The following is a 16,899-nucleotide window of genomic DNA, read 5'->3' on the forward strand; positions in this document are numbered from 1 at the left end:
ACTTTAAGCTACTACTTTCACTGTTATAGGTAATTCCCTGTACCGATTCACCTCCGTTTCGATCCTATTTCTTTTCTTTCTTTCTTGAAATAGATAACTGAATGAAATAGACGATCTAACCGAATCCCTATTTCTATTGTTTTTTCTTTGAAATTAAAGTGACACTTCGTTATTTTCGGGTGAATGAAAGGGGGATAGATGAGAAAGCAGAGTCAGTTTAGTTACAGTGCATGAACAAATAAATGGGTACAGTAGTACACAAGCAACAAAACAGGAACACTATTAAATATTTTTAATTACCATTTGAATTTTAAAAAGTACACAAATAACGCCAGAACAGCGGTATTTATTCCTTGCTGATCGATCATCGATGAACGGTGGAAAAGACGATTTTAATTTAATTTCAATTCATTTTAAGCCTAACGTATTGAATTGGGATGGATACCGTAACACAAAAAAGTGATTTGTGCATTGTCATAACGAATAAAAACAAAAGAAATATGGGCAAGAAAAAGGAGAAAAGAAAATACACTAGATTGCCAACAAGTCTAAAATAAATGTTAAGACGTTAAGTAATTAATTTATCAATCAATTTTTAAATATTTAATAAAATTTTAATAAATTGTGCTTTACTTTTAAAAATAATCTCATAAAAAAAGTCAGTGCCATTTTCAAGAAAAAAATGTTTCAATTTAATTTTTTGTGTAACTTTAAATTTCAACTTTAAATTTAAGATTATAAAAAAAATGAATAAAATTGAACAGCTAACTTATTTTTGTCAAGCATGTGTCCATTTCAAAAAGCTCGATTTTGTAAATATATATATGTATTTTTTTTTTTTATTCCAATAATAATAAAACGTAGCGTTATTTTTTTGTTGCTGGAAGTGTAGTAAAAGAAGGTTGTTATAATTCCTTTGTGAGGGAAGAGGAGTTGTTGCGGATTGAAAGGAAGAGGTGCCCGTGAAAAGTACAGTGACCAAAAAAAAAAAAAAAAAAAAAAGACGACATCCAAAGTGCGACTGGTGGCACTAACCCACTGTCCCCCATGGTCCACCCCGGCAACCCTTTCGACCGGTACCAAAAACACTCACCTTTGCTGTCATAGCTTGATGGGACCCAGAAAAAGCTGCGCATTCACGCCGTTCCAATTTTACTACCTCTCCACGTTAGCACTCCGCCATGTTGGTTTAATAATAATGTTAAGAGTGACCCACATAATAAATCAGCTTCGGTTAATGATAGGTTAAAACTAAAGACTGCAGGGGAAAAAATCTGGGTCTTGCCGAGGATAGGGGGGACCCCTTCTTACGGCCAGTTTTACACCACACCTACAACACTTATATCAGTATCAGAGGTTTAGATCAATAGCAGAGACTCCCAACGATCTTCCATAACTTTATTTTTCTCGTACAACGCTTGGGACTATCGAAAAAACGAAAATAAGAGAACTTGGTTTAGCGGCAAAGCGTTCACAGACGGCCATTTTACTGTTGCAGGGGGAGGCATTTGGAAAAGCGAGGTCAGATCTGTTCGAGGTCTGACTTATTCATGGCGAAGATCACTATTTTTTCGGTTCCAAAAGTTACCAAGTTTTTATATATTATTTGAAAAATATCTTCATAAGGTTTCTAGTGTGAAAATGTAAAAGAGATCCTTGAAAACAGTCACCCGGTTTATCTTAACTTGTCCGAGGGAGTTGATATAACAGCCATGATTAACCAATCGGGGCCCAAGTTCTCACACGCATTCAATGTTTTAGTAACTAAATAAGATCAAGTTTTTTTTCCCCTCTTCTCTCTCTCTCTTTTTTTTTTTTTTTCTTTTTTTTTTTTTTCTTTTTTTTTTTTTTTTTCTTGTCCAACGAAAGTATATTTGTACTTTTAAGGGGGACTTCTCTCCTAAATGTCCGTGCACTTTTAGCTAGTGTTTCTTCCTGGTATTGAGTTCCGACACTTTTTTCCAGTTCTAAAAAGCACAGATTTTTTTCCGCGCAACTGCCCCGATGCGTGTTGCGTACAAGTTAGTAGTATAAGCAGTCCTCTTATGCCAATTTCATCCTTTCTTTTCTTTTTTTTTTTTGTCTTTTTTATATTAAAGTACTTAGTTAAAATACACTTCACTTCAAAAATGTATGTCACCTTCTTTTTGTTTTTATAAAAGAAGACAAATACGTTTTGCAAACAGAACGATGTACAAAAACTAAATTTCCATCTCAACAAAACAAAGTAAACATTTATTCGCGTAAAACAAAAAAAAAATAACAAATTGGTGGCGTAGCAGTAAATACTGGTGTTGTTACACACACACCTACATGCCCCCCCCTCTCTCTCTCTCTCTCTCTCTCTCTCTCTCTCTCTCTCGTTAATGAACAGTTTTTTGTTATATTCGTCCTAGGTTAGTTGCTTCTTTAAATTCTTTAAATGTCCTTTTTATTAATAAAACGCCAATAAACTAAAACAAAAGCAACCATAAATTAACATATCAAAATTTAAATCAGTATGGATACAGTTTATAAAAATGCTGATGATGCATATATTTTCCATATTAATTTTGTCGTTTTTATATGTAAATATTAATGGCAGTACATTATTAATAATACTCCCTCCCCCCCTCTCTCTCTCTCTCTCTCTCTCTCTCTCTCTCTCTCTCTCTCTCTCTCTCTGATACTAAAAATGCTTAACTATGATGTTGTATTAAGCTCACAATTCTAAAATGAAAAAGATTAAATAATTTTTGCAGGCGAGGAAAATATTAATTTTACATTCTGCATATATTTTAATGAAAAATTTATTAAATATAAATAAATATTAATTTAGAATCTTGAGAATTGTTTTAGATTTGTTTTGCTTTGATGTCAAGTTTAATGAATTTATATTAATAATTATTAGTCATCCTATTAGTTCTGTCCAGATTTTAATATTCTTAAATTGAATAAGTGAGAATGTCTAATGAAACTATATAATATGTATATATCATATTTGCATCCGGACCATTTTACTTGATTAACTTTTTATTTTATAAAAAATAATTAAAATTTCACTGTTAAAACAATGGATACATTATGAATTGTCAAAGTTGATATTTTATGCTGACAGGTTAAGGCTACAAGTTTGACAGCTTGTCTGACTGCTGTTTCTGACTGATAGCACAGGTACCCTAACTCTTGTTGGTGTATCTTATGGCTTCGGTTTTTATAAGAGGCAAAGGGGTAGGAAAGGATGCCATAGAGGTCACAACCAAGAATACATGAAATGAACAACGTTGGATTCTGACTCCATATAATTAAAGACAGACAAATATTGAAGGTTGAGAAGCTATTTTACTTACTACTAACAGTTTGTATTAGAAGAGGCAAAGTGTTCGTAGGATGGAATGTGATTTAACGAAGAATGGATTGTCCGATGGAGATATCTGACAGTTTGTATTACGGTGAAATGTTCGTAGAATGTTTGGAGGTATGTACGATTTAACAAGGAATGAATGTTCGTAAAATGTTTGTAGGTATGTATGAATTGACAAGGAATGAAGGTTCGTAAAATGTTTGACAAGGAATGAATGTTCGTAAACGTAACTTATCTTTTGGACGATGGATGTGGTAGGGGTAGGCCGGTCATCCTGCTGTCGGTGATGCATGTCCTGGCTTGTAACTGGAAAGTGGATGACTTCTTTCGTCAGCAGCTAGCAGCGCGGCGTCTTCGTCTTCTTTTTCCTCCTCTCTCTTCTGGTTCCCTAAAATACCTCGTGGCAAACCGGCTCCCAGTGACTGTGATATTTGAGGTGTTTATTTTAGGCGCGAAGCTCTGCCATTGGTCGATAACTATTTTGTGGTTATCTTATTTTTTCTTCCCAAGCGGAAGCAAAGCGTGGAGCCATGTGCAAAAGACGATTTTTCATTTTGTCTCTCATGGTGGATACGTTAACATCCGGTTCGCTGCCAATTCTCATCATGTTCCCATACACATCGCCACCCGAAATAGCAGAGCTATTCCGAGAGTGTCCGTGAGGATTTTGTGTGGATAGTAGTAGTCTATGCTTTTGAGTGTGGGGTGGGGGAGGAACGAACATTTTGGAAAAGGATGAGTTTTTGTTCCTACCTCCTTTATATATAGTAGACGTGGTCCTTGTGTTTCGCAAAGCGAACACGTCTACCTGAGCGTGTTACAGTAGGTTCATTTGGTGAGTCTTCTATGTCCTGTGTTGGAGCGGACATGTCTCCTGGTATACTGTCATCTGTTGTCATCAGTTCGATGTCTTCATTGTTAGTGTTGCTGTTATTATTGGCATTACTGAACTTGACTGGTTTTAGTCTTTCTACTGAGACTGTTTGTATATCTCCCAATGGTAGTTCGATTTGAAAGTGCTTGTTTTGCCTTTGGATGACCCTATGTGGTCCAGAGTATGGAGCTTCCAGTGGTTTTCGAATCCTATCCCTTCGAAGCCACACATGGGTCGCTGATTTTAGCTCTTCCGGTATGAATGCTTTTTGTGTTGTATGTAGCTGTCCTTCTGAGAGGAGAGCCATATCCAACTTTTGCATCTCTTTGGCCATTTTTCTTATGTCTTCTCCATGTAGATCTGGATTTTCTTGATTCATTATTAGTTTTGGCAGTAGTAGTTGGGTCCCTGTAACTGCGGGAGCTGGGGAAAATCCTTGGTCGTTAGGCATGTTTCTAATGCCAAGCAGTACGATGGGTAGTGCATCAAGCCAGGGGGAAGATTTGAGAGGACATGATAGAATCTTGTGGTCTCGTTGGATATGTTCCTCAGTTTGAATTGAGCCTCGCATATGGCGAACCATCCGTCCACAGCAGCATGCATAAATCCCGGTGTCTTTACAGAGATCGCTGACACAGTATCCTCCATTGCGAAATTTGTGGGTTACGCGTTCAGTGGTTGACAAAAATGTTTAATATCTTAGCAGATTGCCGTTCATCCTGTTAATGTAATTAAACGTCTTTTTTCTTTTTTTTTTCTGTTTTTTTTTTTTTTGAAGGTTGGTGTTTGTATAATTGTTCATGATAAATGTCTTATTTTAGTCACGTAAATTATTTTGTGCAAAAAAAAAAATGGGTTCTCGTAACTTCAGCAATAATATGTCTGTCCTTTTATTATTATTATTATTTATTTATTTTTCGAATGTGCGATTCCATCGTGGTCGGCGGGTTCACCATTTTGTAGCAGTCTAGGGTATAGAAGGAAATGCGTGTTCCTCTCGCGTTCGGGTGTCACCATTCATGGCCTGGGTTTTTATAAAAGTATTGGGGGTAGCAAAGGATGCCATAGAGGTCACAACAAAGAATACATGAAATGAATAACGTTGGAAGTCTGTAGATTCTGACTCCATATAATTAAAGACAGATGAATATTGAAGGTTGAGAACCGATTTTATTTACTACCAACAATTTGTATTAGGAGAGGCAAAGTGTTCGTAGGATGGAATGTGATTTAACAAAGGAGATGAATGTTCGTAAAATGTTTGTAGGTATGTATGAATTGACAAGGAATGAAGGTTCGTAAAATGTTTGTAGGTATGTATGAATTGACAAGGAATGGGGGTTCGTAAAATGTTTGTAGGTATGTATGAATTGAAAAGGAATGGAGGTTCGTAAAATGTTTGTAGGTATGTATGAATTGACAAGGAAGGGAGGTTCGTAAAATGTTTGTAGGTATGTATGAATTGACAAGGAATCAAGGTTCGTAAAATGTTTGTAGGTATGTACGAATTGACAAGGAAGGGAGGTTCGTAAAATGTTTGTAGGTATATATGAATTGACAGTAATTGAGTAAACGTAATTTATCTTTTGGACGATGGATGTGGTAGCGGTAGGCCGGTCATCCTGCTGTCGGTGATGCATGTCCTGGCTTGTAACTGGAAAGTGGGTGACTTCTTTCGTCAGCAACTAGCAGCCCGGCGTCTTCGTCTTCTTTTTCCTCCTCTCTCTTCTGGTTCCCTAAAATACCTCGTTTTATAGTGGCAAATCGGCTCCCAGTGACTGTGATATTTGAGGTGTTTATTTTAGGCGCGGAGCTCTGCCATTGGTCGATAACTATTTTGTGGTTGTCTTATTTTTTCTTCCCAAGCGGAAGCGATGCGTGGAGCCATGTGCAAAAGACGATTTTTCATTTTGTCTCTCATGGTGGATACGTTAACATCCGGTTCGCTGCCAATTCTCATCATGTTCCCACAAGCTAATAGCGGCTGCTCTATCAACAATTATATGATATCAAGATGACTGTAGTGTTATATCATCCATGAAAAGTGGCCCTGCACTTATTTAATTTTAATTACTTCTTAACTTGATTTGCTAACCAAGTTCCCAAATGGCAACATTCATTTAGATTCTCTTTACATTGTCAGACGCATGTCGTCTGTCCTTACTCCTGATTGACTAGAAACCCTATTCTGTCCCCCGAACACATGACATCATCTGTATGTCATATCAACCCCTGCATTTCTAGCACATTTTTTCTAGGAAACTAATCCTTGACCCCTGCTTCAATCATACCAGATGCAGCTGGGTATATTTCCATTTGTCGCCAGGTTATCTTGACATATAATATGTAAACCTTACCGAAATTCACACTAGTTAACATAATCTCTACTTACTGGTGTAGGGTTCCAATATTCAAAAAGGGCCAATAAAAGTGTTGCCCTAAAGAAAACAACAATACAGTTTTATTTTAAAACATTTATTGAAAAAATCAATTCAGGTAACTTAATTATGTAGTAGAGCTGATATCTATTCAATGCAACCACCTTCAGCCTCAATCACCGCATTGATATGGGTCTGGAATTGGGAGCATGTCTTTCCCACAAACTTCGATTACTCGGCAGATGGCGGTGATCAGGCTGGCTTTGGTGTTGTGGGAGATCCAGTGGGTTCAGGTCGGGGGAGGAGAGAGGCCAGTGAGAGAAGGGTACAAAGTCATAGCAGTTCTTCTGAAGCGAAGCTAGGGACTCTTTGGACTTGTGGGCCACCACCAAGTCCTGCTGATACACCCAGGGTCTGCTAGCAACCACCTGATTGCACGAGGGGATCACCTCACTCTTCAGCACATCCAGGTACACTTTGGTGTTGACTTTCAAGCCGACTTTGAAGATGTGAGCTGGCATGATGTGACCCTCACTTGAAACCACACCAAAGACCATAACCATGACCGGAAATTTAGTTTTCATCACCCTGGGCATGTCCCTGTTATTCGTGGCAATCCAGCAATGCATTTGAGAATGCTGGCAATGGTCCTGTTGTCATAACTTGGATCAGTAGAGAGCATGATTTGTACAGTGGCGCATCTCCGATCTCGCTTGTTGAACATTGTGTCACTTTCAGACATGATTGAAGGCTCCTATCACTCTTGGAATTTGTACACAACTGGCCAACTAGTAGATGGCTTACAACAACAAAAAAAAACAGTTTTCATCAAATAGAAATGGAATCATGTCATCTTTTCTAGGGCTACATCTTGTATAACACTTAGAACTAAGCCCTAATCGACGACATCTTCAATACTATTGGTACAAAACTCTCCTCATATGTGAGCGCCCAAATTTCTTGTGGTGAAGGAAAAAAAAAAGAAATTTTAAAAAAATATATAAGACACAGCTGTTCCTTCCAAAAGGTTGAGCTCTTCAACGTCCAAAAATAATTCACCGTCACAAAAAGAATTCACCGTCACTTCTTCCAACCATCGTTTCACTCTCTGCGCTCTTCGCTCTGGCTTAAAAAAAAGTACCGTTTATATGTTGTCCATTTCTCCACTTATGCAAATTGACTATCAACCAGAGCCATCTAGTTTTCCATTTTTCCAAACAGCAAATTTGCAAAGGGGGACAACTCAAATCACACGCCCCCTTGATCTACACGATCATCACATGTCAACCCATCGCGTAGTCGCTCGACCAACATGGCAGTCGTCTCTCTCGCTGCGATCTCCGCGGAGCCTCTTTGTGAATGTTGCTACTTGGCTCGACGTCGCTATCTTCCTCTGATGACACCACTACCGGCCGCACATCAAGGATGTGTCGAGGGATGCCGTCGATAGATACATTGTTCGGGGACTGGACACTTGTCACAATGTCCCTCCCCCAGTGTATGGTACAGCGAGCATCAGGTGGTTTGATCCACACTTCCTCTCCCACTCGCACAGTCGCTTGCTTCTTGCCTTCCTCCGTGGATACCTGTGCAGTTCGGAGATGCCGCCACTCGTACTTGAAGACTGTCCTCTGCGGCACTGACTCCACTTTTTGCCCTGACTTTGGAGCCATATTATACCAGAAGACAGCTTCTGGCGGCAAAATTTGGCCCCTTTCAGCTATAGCCTTAATGGTCCTGTGATGCCGCTCCACAATTCCATTTCCGCCTGGTCTATATGCAGCCCTGAAATAGCGCCGCACTCCCCACTTATCCAACACATTCTCCATGGCAGCTGAGCGAAAGGCAGTTCCATTGTCCATTAGCACTTCCGTCACTGGACCCCTCTCCAAAAACACCTCTTCCAAGACCTTTGCAATTTCACCTGCATTTTCCGCCTTGATCTCCCTCCAAATGGCTACTCTTCCTGGTCCACAGTCGACCATTGACAGATACGGCCTCTGTCGATAGTGCGTTACGTCTATCGCCAACCTGCTCCAGTTCTCTGCCACCTGAACCTCACCAGCTTCGTGTCTACTCGGCGCAGGGTCGATTGATTGACACCGGCTGCATCTCTCAACCACTGTCCTAACGGCCTCCTTTGTGATTCTGGGGTCCACCTTCCTGGCTAAGAACAAGGTTCTATCCACTCCAAAATGGGGCATGTCATGCAAATCCTTCAGAGTGTCTTCATTCAAACAACATATTGCAACAGCCGCCTCATTCGGCGCCTTTAGCCAGGTCTTCCGCACCCTCGTCATCACATCTGCTCTGGTCTTCACTGAAGGAACGATAGTGACCCTAAGTTGAAGATCAAATTCCCTAATCAGCTCCCTTAACATCATCAATCGACGCTTTACTAACATCTCGGCAGCGCCTTTTGTCTTCACCCTCCTTTCTCCTGTAGTTTCGGACTGGATCCAAGAGAACACAGTGGCTGAGTCGGTCCTCACCTCAACATTCTGTAGCCCCCATTTCAAGGCTAAGTTGATGCCCTTCATAACCGCATCCAGTTCCGCCACATTTATGTGAGCCACGTCGTCCTTCTTCCGCAACCAAGCAGCATCTTCTGCAGTAACACCACCTATCTCCAAGGTGACCCCCACTGCTATACAGCTTGCATCACACGACACAACACCTTCTGCACTGTTGGGTACATGCCAAACACCTCTCACTGGATCCTCCCTCTTCACCTCTTCAATAATCTCTCTCATAATGTCCACAGTCTCTTTATCAACTCCATCCTCCCACTTCGCTCCACTAGCTAGCCTTTTGATATAACTACATGCAGTCCGTAGCCATCCTGCAATAGGGTAATGGCCCACCAGTCTTCCGCATATTGAGAAGAGTTTCCGACACCTCCGGGATCTCATTTCCCCTCTGGAACACTAACCGTCCTATCTGGTCCTTTCTTAGTTGGAGCCCTAACACAGCTCCTCCCTCCAACGATTCCGGGCGTTTTGCAATTAGCCCAAAGCTGTTGAGGTGTTTTACTACGTCCTCCGCAGTTGTTACCGTCTCATCCACCAAAATATCATCAATGTAGGAGCTGGTGGCTCTTCTGACTTTGTCCTCTTTGCTTAGCACCGTTTTGAGGATCGCTGCCATGATTTTTGGTGCAGAATTCAGGCCAAAACCCAACCTAGTCAGGCAGTACGTTCGGCCCTTGTATCTGACCAGCTGGTATTTCCAGAATTCCTGTGAAATGTGGATCTGTAGGTATGCAGATTTTAAATCCACAATCGTCGCAGCCTTCTGAATCTGCCTCCACTCTCGCATGGTCTCTCCGCACACGTCCATCACATCGCCTCCCGTGTGACACGCAACGTGTACATTCAGCTCCCTGAAGTCTAGTACTGGCCAAACTTTTTGTTTTGTGGGCTGAACAACCGCCATTAACAGCAGCACACCTTCCACCTTCTCCGTCCATGGTCTTAAAATCCTTTCTGAGATCCATCGGTCCACCTCCTTCTCAAATTCAACTCTTGTGCCTCCTCACAATGTATGCTCGTAGCATTCCACTCTGTTGTTCAGTATGGGAAGTTCTCCCTTCCATGCCCACTTGACTGTCCATTTCTCACCATCAAAGTGTGCAGAGAAATCTTGGTCCTCTATCGTGCAACTTTTGTCTGACCCAGCCATTCCTGTGACACCTTTTTCGAATTGCACACCTGCAGCCCCTTGATGTCCTCCAAATCTCACGGAGTTCCTATATACCGTAACACCCCCTAGTCGAGCAATTGCGTCCATCCCTAGCACCACATCGACACCCGTGACAATTTTGTTAATAACAATCGCCTGGATTGTTCGTGACATCCCACGTACCATCAACCGAACGATACTTGTGCCATTGCACTTCACCTCTCTGCCGTCAACTGCCATAATGCTGCTGGTTCCATTGCATGTGTCAACCATGTCTTTGGTGACAATTGTTGAAGTGCAGCCCGTGTCGACAAGGGCTTTTGCACTTCGTCTATTTAGGGTCACCTCTACTTGTGGTGACATACCCTAGCCTGTGTAATCAACTCCGCCACCTCCATAGTATTTACACCGGGCAGTTGCTGCAGAGCTATAGAAATATGGTCCGGAAAGCCATTGATAAAGACCATCTTAACCATCTGTCAACGGCCTCCTCCATTGAATCCTGCTAGTCCCATCAACCTCCTGATATTGTTGGCGTAAACATCGACAGGCTCTCCGGTCCACACCATACGACTTAGTTTGCCATATGCCACAAACGGTCCTTCGGTAAATGCTTCCTTCAACTTTTCCTCAATGGCGTCAACACAGTCGATCCTCCTCCTGCATCTCCAGATATAGGGCCAGAGCATCACCATCAAGATACAGCAGTATCAAACTGGCTACATCCACGATGTTCCGCAACTTAGCGACAAGTTTAACCTTGGTCAGCCAGGTTATAACATCTCCCTCTCCAGAGAACGTCTTAAGCATTTCACTGCTGATCCTCTTTGCTTCCATAGTTCCCGCCGAAATAGCTTGTGGTGAAGTAGAAAAAAAAGAAATTAAAAAAAAATATATAAGACACAGCTGTTCCTTTCAAAAGGTTGAGCTCTTCAACGTCCAAAAATAATTCACCGTCACAAAAAGAATTCACCATCACTTCTTCTAACCGTCGTTTCACTCTCTGCACTCTTCGCTCCTGCTTAAAAAAAAGTACCGTTTATATGCTGCCCATTTCTCCACTTATGCAAATTGACTATCAACCAGAGCCATCTCTCCAAACAGCCAATTTGCAAAGGGGGACAACTCAAACCACATTTATGTATTTGATTACTTTACTTTCCATGACAATGATTGACACATCGCTTCTCTATTACCAATTCCCTAATACTGTCACCTTCCTGTGCCACCTTTTAGATCATCAGAAATAACAAACGTTACTTCTCAACCTATTCCCAAGGCTCGTGTGACAGATGCCTATAACTCACTTGGGAATGCTGATGATCTGTTAATTATGATTGACCCCTAAACAGAAGCATTGTTATTCTAAACAACAAGATATTATAAATATGCTGATTGGGAATCCATTAAAGATATTATCAGAGATGCATCTTGGAGCAAAACTTTTTCTCTCCCTGCTGGAGAGTGTGCAGAAGAGGTAATGGGTCAGGACAGATATAAAAGCATTTGTTTCCAAGTGGAAATTCCACAGCAAGCCTCAATCTACCCAATGGTTCATTTCAACCTGTGCAACTATATTCTACCATTTCACTGACCATAAGTCATCTAAAAATAGGCAAAAATTGTGACATCATAAAATCACTGTAAGAGTGTAATAGTCACAACTAAGAATAAGTAGACTGATATTACTAGAAATTACATTGCATCACAGAAATTAGGAAGTCGCAATTTCTGGAAAATCTATAATAGTGTGGTGAATATTTAGTAATGAACAGTTCCCCCACTAACCACCACGAGATCGTTTTCACAGCACACAAGGCTGAATTGCTTGCCCACAAGTTTGTCAAAAGCTCCATTTTGAACTCTGCAAATCACTCCTCCCCCAATTTTCAACTACAGAAGAAAACCGCATTAAATGATTTAATCCTTTCAATGTCCTGGATATCATAAAAAGCCTTGATACTTTCCAAAGTATGCATAGAAGATCCTTTCCCTGCTGTAGTAGTGCTGATCAGATTCTTGTTCTCTCCAAACTCTGTAAGTAATCCCTTGCATAATCCTGTTTCACTGATGCCAAGAAAATGTCCAGAGTACAAGGACTCTGGTGAAAGGAATTTATTGCCCCATAAGCTTCCTTCTACTCTTTGCTTTATGTTTGAATCATTAATCAATTAATTGAGTGCCTTGAAAAGCTAAGATGATAACATGAGATATCTCCAAGGCCTTCGACAAGGTATCACATGAAGGCCTGGAAAATCAACTTGTATGATATTACTGGATGAATATTTTCACATAATCACATCCTTCTTAGCTAAAATAAAGATTGAAGTTGTTCTTGATGGCCGTACATCCAAAAAACATCACATAAATACCAGTGTGCTCCAGGGATCGCTATTTCAACATAAGTTGAAATAACAATCTGATTTCATAAACGACTCGGTAATTCAATTGTATCTGAGATGAGTGTATTTGCAGATGAAAAAAAGGAAAATCGAATGCCCACATATGCAGGGCAACTGCTGAATCATTAAAAAAATAATCTCCAATCTAGTAGAATTGGACCAAAAATGAATGTTCACATTTGATGTTATTAAGATAAAACTCCTTTACCAACTATAAGAAACCTTTTGTCATGGTCGATAGCATCCCACCTGAGAGTCTCACATTGAAACTTCTTATACTAATATTCTTGGATAACATGAATTTGAATAAGTACATAGAAGATGCTACCAAGCTTGCTGCAAAGAAAGTAAACTTCCTCTACTGAGCTAGAAAACCTTACACCTGCCAGTATCGCTATGAAGCCACCATTTGTCTGTGTATGGAGAATTGTTGCTACATTTAGGCGAGTGCATTAACCACCAGCCTCTCCCTCCTCCTCAAGAAGTGGCAGCTAATAGGTCATGCACTATCTGCCAAGCTCCAACTGCAGTCATATCATTGCAATGTTCTATCTCTATGCTTGTTTTACAAGTACTTCCATGGAATGTGCTCCAATAAATTGATTACACATATACTCCCAAATACAAATAAATACCTCCCTCCAACTTATTTAACTATCAACAAAATCCCATCTGTCACTGTAGAGGTTCCTAGATGCTGAAACATTTTCTACTGTAATAGCTTCTTTCTTCAAAGCACTTGTTTTTTTTAATTACCCCCTTGCTCTTTGTTTCCCTGACCATACTAAATGCAGAAATTTAAATGTAGCATGAACAAATATATTGCTGCCCAATTCTCCACCCAAATTGCCCCCTTATGAATCTGAATCCTATCACAGTAGCTCCTTACACTTCAGTGGCAATATGTTTTGCTTGGGGTAAACAAAAGTTTTGAAAAATAATCTGCAGACAAATAGGTTTGACATGTCTTCCAGTATCATTTATTTATTGCCTAATTGCACGAATGAAAACATAAAAACTCAAAAAACAAATTCTAAAGAAGCAATCACGTTTTTTTGTGCAAAAACTGGCTCCAGATTAAAAAGAAATTGTAAAAATGGCAGTCACATGATGTGTTTACAAATACGTCCACATGCCAAAATTATTCTTTGCACTCTTAATCAAAATTTACTCCTAGATCTGTTGACAAACAGAATAAGCAAGAGAAAATGACAAACATTGGAGAGAGGGCTACATTTCTGCCTCCCGGCTTTACAATTACAATGACCCTAATAACAGACTCTTCTTGCACCACACACACATCATACACACTAACAATACACACTAACAAATGGTAGTATATATGCACATAACCTATTGAAGTCATTCACATGTAACTGCATGCACATTCTATCCCACTGTCTACGGTGCTTACTGAACTTACACATACTGTCACATGTATTTTCACACTCACAGAACACAAACTTAAATATATATACACACTTCTTAAACTAATTCAGTCTCCTCACTTTAAGCATTCTACAAACGAGTTTATTTATCTTTTCAAACACAAAATATCTTTAAAACATCTGTAAATAAATATGTTTTGTTCTTTAATGGTGTGTTTACCCACTTCATTCAAAACATCTTATTTTATCTATTTCTCCACTTTTTATAGTTATCACAACAAAAAACAACAAACATATATAAGGTGGAACAATAGAAGTGTTGCCCTAAAGAAAACAACACCACAGCTTTATTTTAAAACTTTTATTGAAGAAATTAATTCAGGTAACTCGATTATGTAGTAGAGCTTACATGTATTCAATATAGCCGCCTTCAGTCTCAATTACAGCATTAATATGAGTCTGGCACTGGGAGCATGCCTTTTCCATAAACACTGACGAGAGTTCAGCGAATACTCGGCGATCAGGCTGGCTTTGATGTTGTGGGAGGACATATGACCAAATGAAGTAATCCAGCAGATTCAGGTCGAGGGAGGAGGAGGAGGAGGAGGAGGGAGCCAGTAAGAGAAGGGTGCAAAGTCATAGCATTTCTTCTGAAGACTGGGTCTTTTTGGACTTGTTTAGTCCTGCTTCCACACCCAGGGTCTGATAACAGTCACCTGCTTGCACCAAGAGATCACCACACTCTTCAGCACATCTGCAGTCATATCAAGCCGACTTTGAAGATGTAGCCTTCACTTGAAACGACACCAAAGACCACAACTATGGCTGGAAACTTTGTTTTCATCACCCTGGGCCGTCCCTGTTATTTGTGGCAATCCAGCAATGAATTTTTAGGGTGCTGGCAATGGTCATGCTGTAATTACTTGGATCGGTAGAGAGCATGAGTTGTACAGCAGGGTATCTCCAATTTCTCTTGTTGAACATTGTGTCACTTTCAGACATAATTGAAGGCTCCTATCGCTCTTGAGATTTGTACACAACTGGCCAACTAGTAGATGGCCTGCAACAAAAAAAGGAAACCAGTTTTTATCGAACAGTAATGGAATCATGTCCTCTTTTCTAGGGTGAGAATTTCATCGTTCCACTCTCATTCAAGCCAAGATTTACGCAAGAAGGCTCTCTATTTTTTAAGATTAAGAACCTTTACAAGTTGTTGAAAATGATGCTGCATGTTATGTGGAAAGCTCCTTCCACTGATGTCACTTTCATGCTATTTTCATGAAACACAACTGGACGTCCTAATCGGTTTTCATCTTCAAGGGTGAAATTTCAATTTCCAAATTTTTAAAACCATACTCTATAGCTTTATTTATTCAGGCATTCTTCTCCATAAATTGAGTGAATATTTGGAGTCGCTTGAACTTCAGAGTTCCATTTTGTAAACTTATAAACCAACTTGAGTATTGTCATTTCCTCCTTCACAGATATCAACTCCTTTTTAATAACAAAATCTATGTTGTTGGAATGACGATTGGCCCACTCTGGTTAATTGACTTGTGACTTGTACTTTTATTTCTAGTTGATTCCTAATTTCTGATTAATATGTCATTTCAACATTAAATAAACATTGAAAAAGAAATATATAACCCATATTAAATATGCCAGTTTATTTTATCATGGGGTAAAGATTTATTGCTACACTATTTTATCCTCAGCTAACTCATCTTCATTGGTCTGTTTGATTTCAGATATCAAATAATCAGATAATAATATGGAAGAACAAAGAAAAATCAGCTACCTAACAACTGCTGTACTCAGTGAAGATTCATTCTTCGCTTTAAATCTTATATCCCATGAGTTGCATAACCATTCCAAACCTTTTCTGTAGGAGTGAGATATCATCTAACTCAGTCCTAAGAGGAACACTCTCTCAGACATTATTTCCTCTCTTTGTGGAGGGTTTCGTTTATTACTGATCTCTACTGGGAAATGTTAGTGGTCTGTTCATGACCATTTATTTTTTAGAGCTTTTTAATATCTTCATGCTACTACCATGAAGACAAGAGGTTCTGTCAATTTCAATGGATCACTTTCGGAATCTTTCCCCATCATCAGTGAAACAGAGCTGTGTTCTTGCCTGGAATCTTTTGGTATATTTTTCTCACTTCTACTACTATACACTTTTAATGAACCTGAAATTGGCCTCTATATTCACACAAGAGGAGATAGGAGATTTTTCAACCTGGCCCGTCTACATGCCAAAACTAAAATCTGCATGGCCCTTATCAGAGAAATGCTGCTCACAGATGATACAGCTGTCCATTCTGAGGAAGCCCTCCAATAACTCATTGACCACCTTGCCCATGCTTGCAACAAGTTTGGTCTGACAATAAACCTCAAGAAAGCAAATGTCATGGCCCAAGATGTCAGCAACATCCCCTGCATATCCATTGGTGATCACACACCGGAGATGGTGAACGACTTCACCAATCTAGACTCCTTCATTTCCAACAACCTCTCATTGAACGTTGTGTTTAACACCCACATAAGGAAAGCAACAACAGCCATGGTCTGCCTGACCAAGAGAGTGTGGAATAACCACATGCTGACCATGAACACCAAGACAAGGGTGTATCAAGCCTGTGTCCTCAGCGTCTTACTCTACTGCAGTGAGGCTTAGATCCTCTACATGTGTCAAGAGTGCAGATTAAACGCCTTGCACCTGTGCTATCTCAGAAAGATCTTAGGCATTACATGGCAGGACTACATTCCAAACAAAGACATTCTTGCCAAAGCAAATCTGCTAAGTTTACCCTCCTCTCCCAGAGATGTC

At 39.9% G+C, this 16,899-nt stretch overlaps 2 protein-coding genes across 10 annotated transcripts in view; both read right to left on the reverse strand.

The window, feature by feature from the left end:
- Nucleotides 1-2,455, reverse strand: part of LOC145259173 (homeobox-containing protein 1-like) — a 294,675-nt gene extending 292,220 nt beyond the window's left edge. For 4 of the 9 annotated variants that reach the window (XM_080116930.1, XM_080116927.1, XM_080116924.1 and 1 more), the window contains exon 1: nucleotides 1,094-1,209. Coding sequence is in view for 5 of the 9 variants with exons in the window: in XM_080116926.1 (XP_079973052.1) it covers nucleotides 1,094-1,105 (12 nt within the window). In the remaining 4 variants the exon portion in view is untranslated. Of the gene's footprint in view, nucleotides 1-1,093 lie in introns of all 9 variants that reach the window. The other 5 variants (XM_080116925.1, XM_080116922.1, XM_080116920.1 and 2 more) reach the window with 2 other exon arrangements.
- Nucleotides 2,456-4,101: 1,646 nt separating this feature from the next.
- LOC145259232 (uncharacterized) lies at nucleotides 4,102-4,668 on the reverse strand. The gene has a single exon (XM_080117073.1). It carries the CDS (start codon nucleotides 4,666-4,668, stop codon nucleotides 4,102-4,104), a length of 567 nt encoding a protein of 188 aa, XP_079973199.1.
- Between the last annotated feature and the right edge of the window lie 12,231 nt (nucleotides 4,669-16,899).

Source organism: Euprymna scolopes, chromosome 34 (genome assembly GCF_053919585.1).
Source record: "Euprymna scolopes isolate OS-2025 chromosome 34, ASM5391958v1, whole genome shotgun sequence".
Taxonomy (NCBI): Eukaryota; Metazoa; Mollusca; class Cephalopoda; order Sepiida; family Sepiolidae; genus Euprymna; species Euprymna scolopes.

Coding starts and splice junctions, on each gene's coding strand:
- LOC145259232 (XM_080117073.1), bottom strand. CDS start 4,668: ATGCCTAACGACCAAGGATTTTCCCCAGCTCCCGCAGTTACAGGGACC.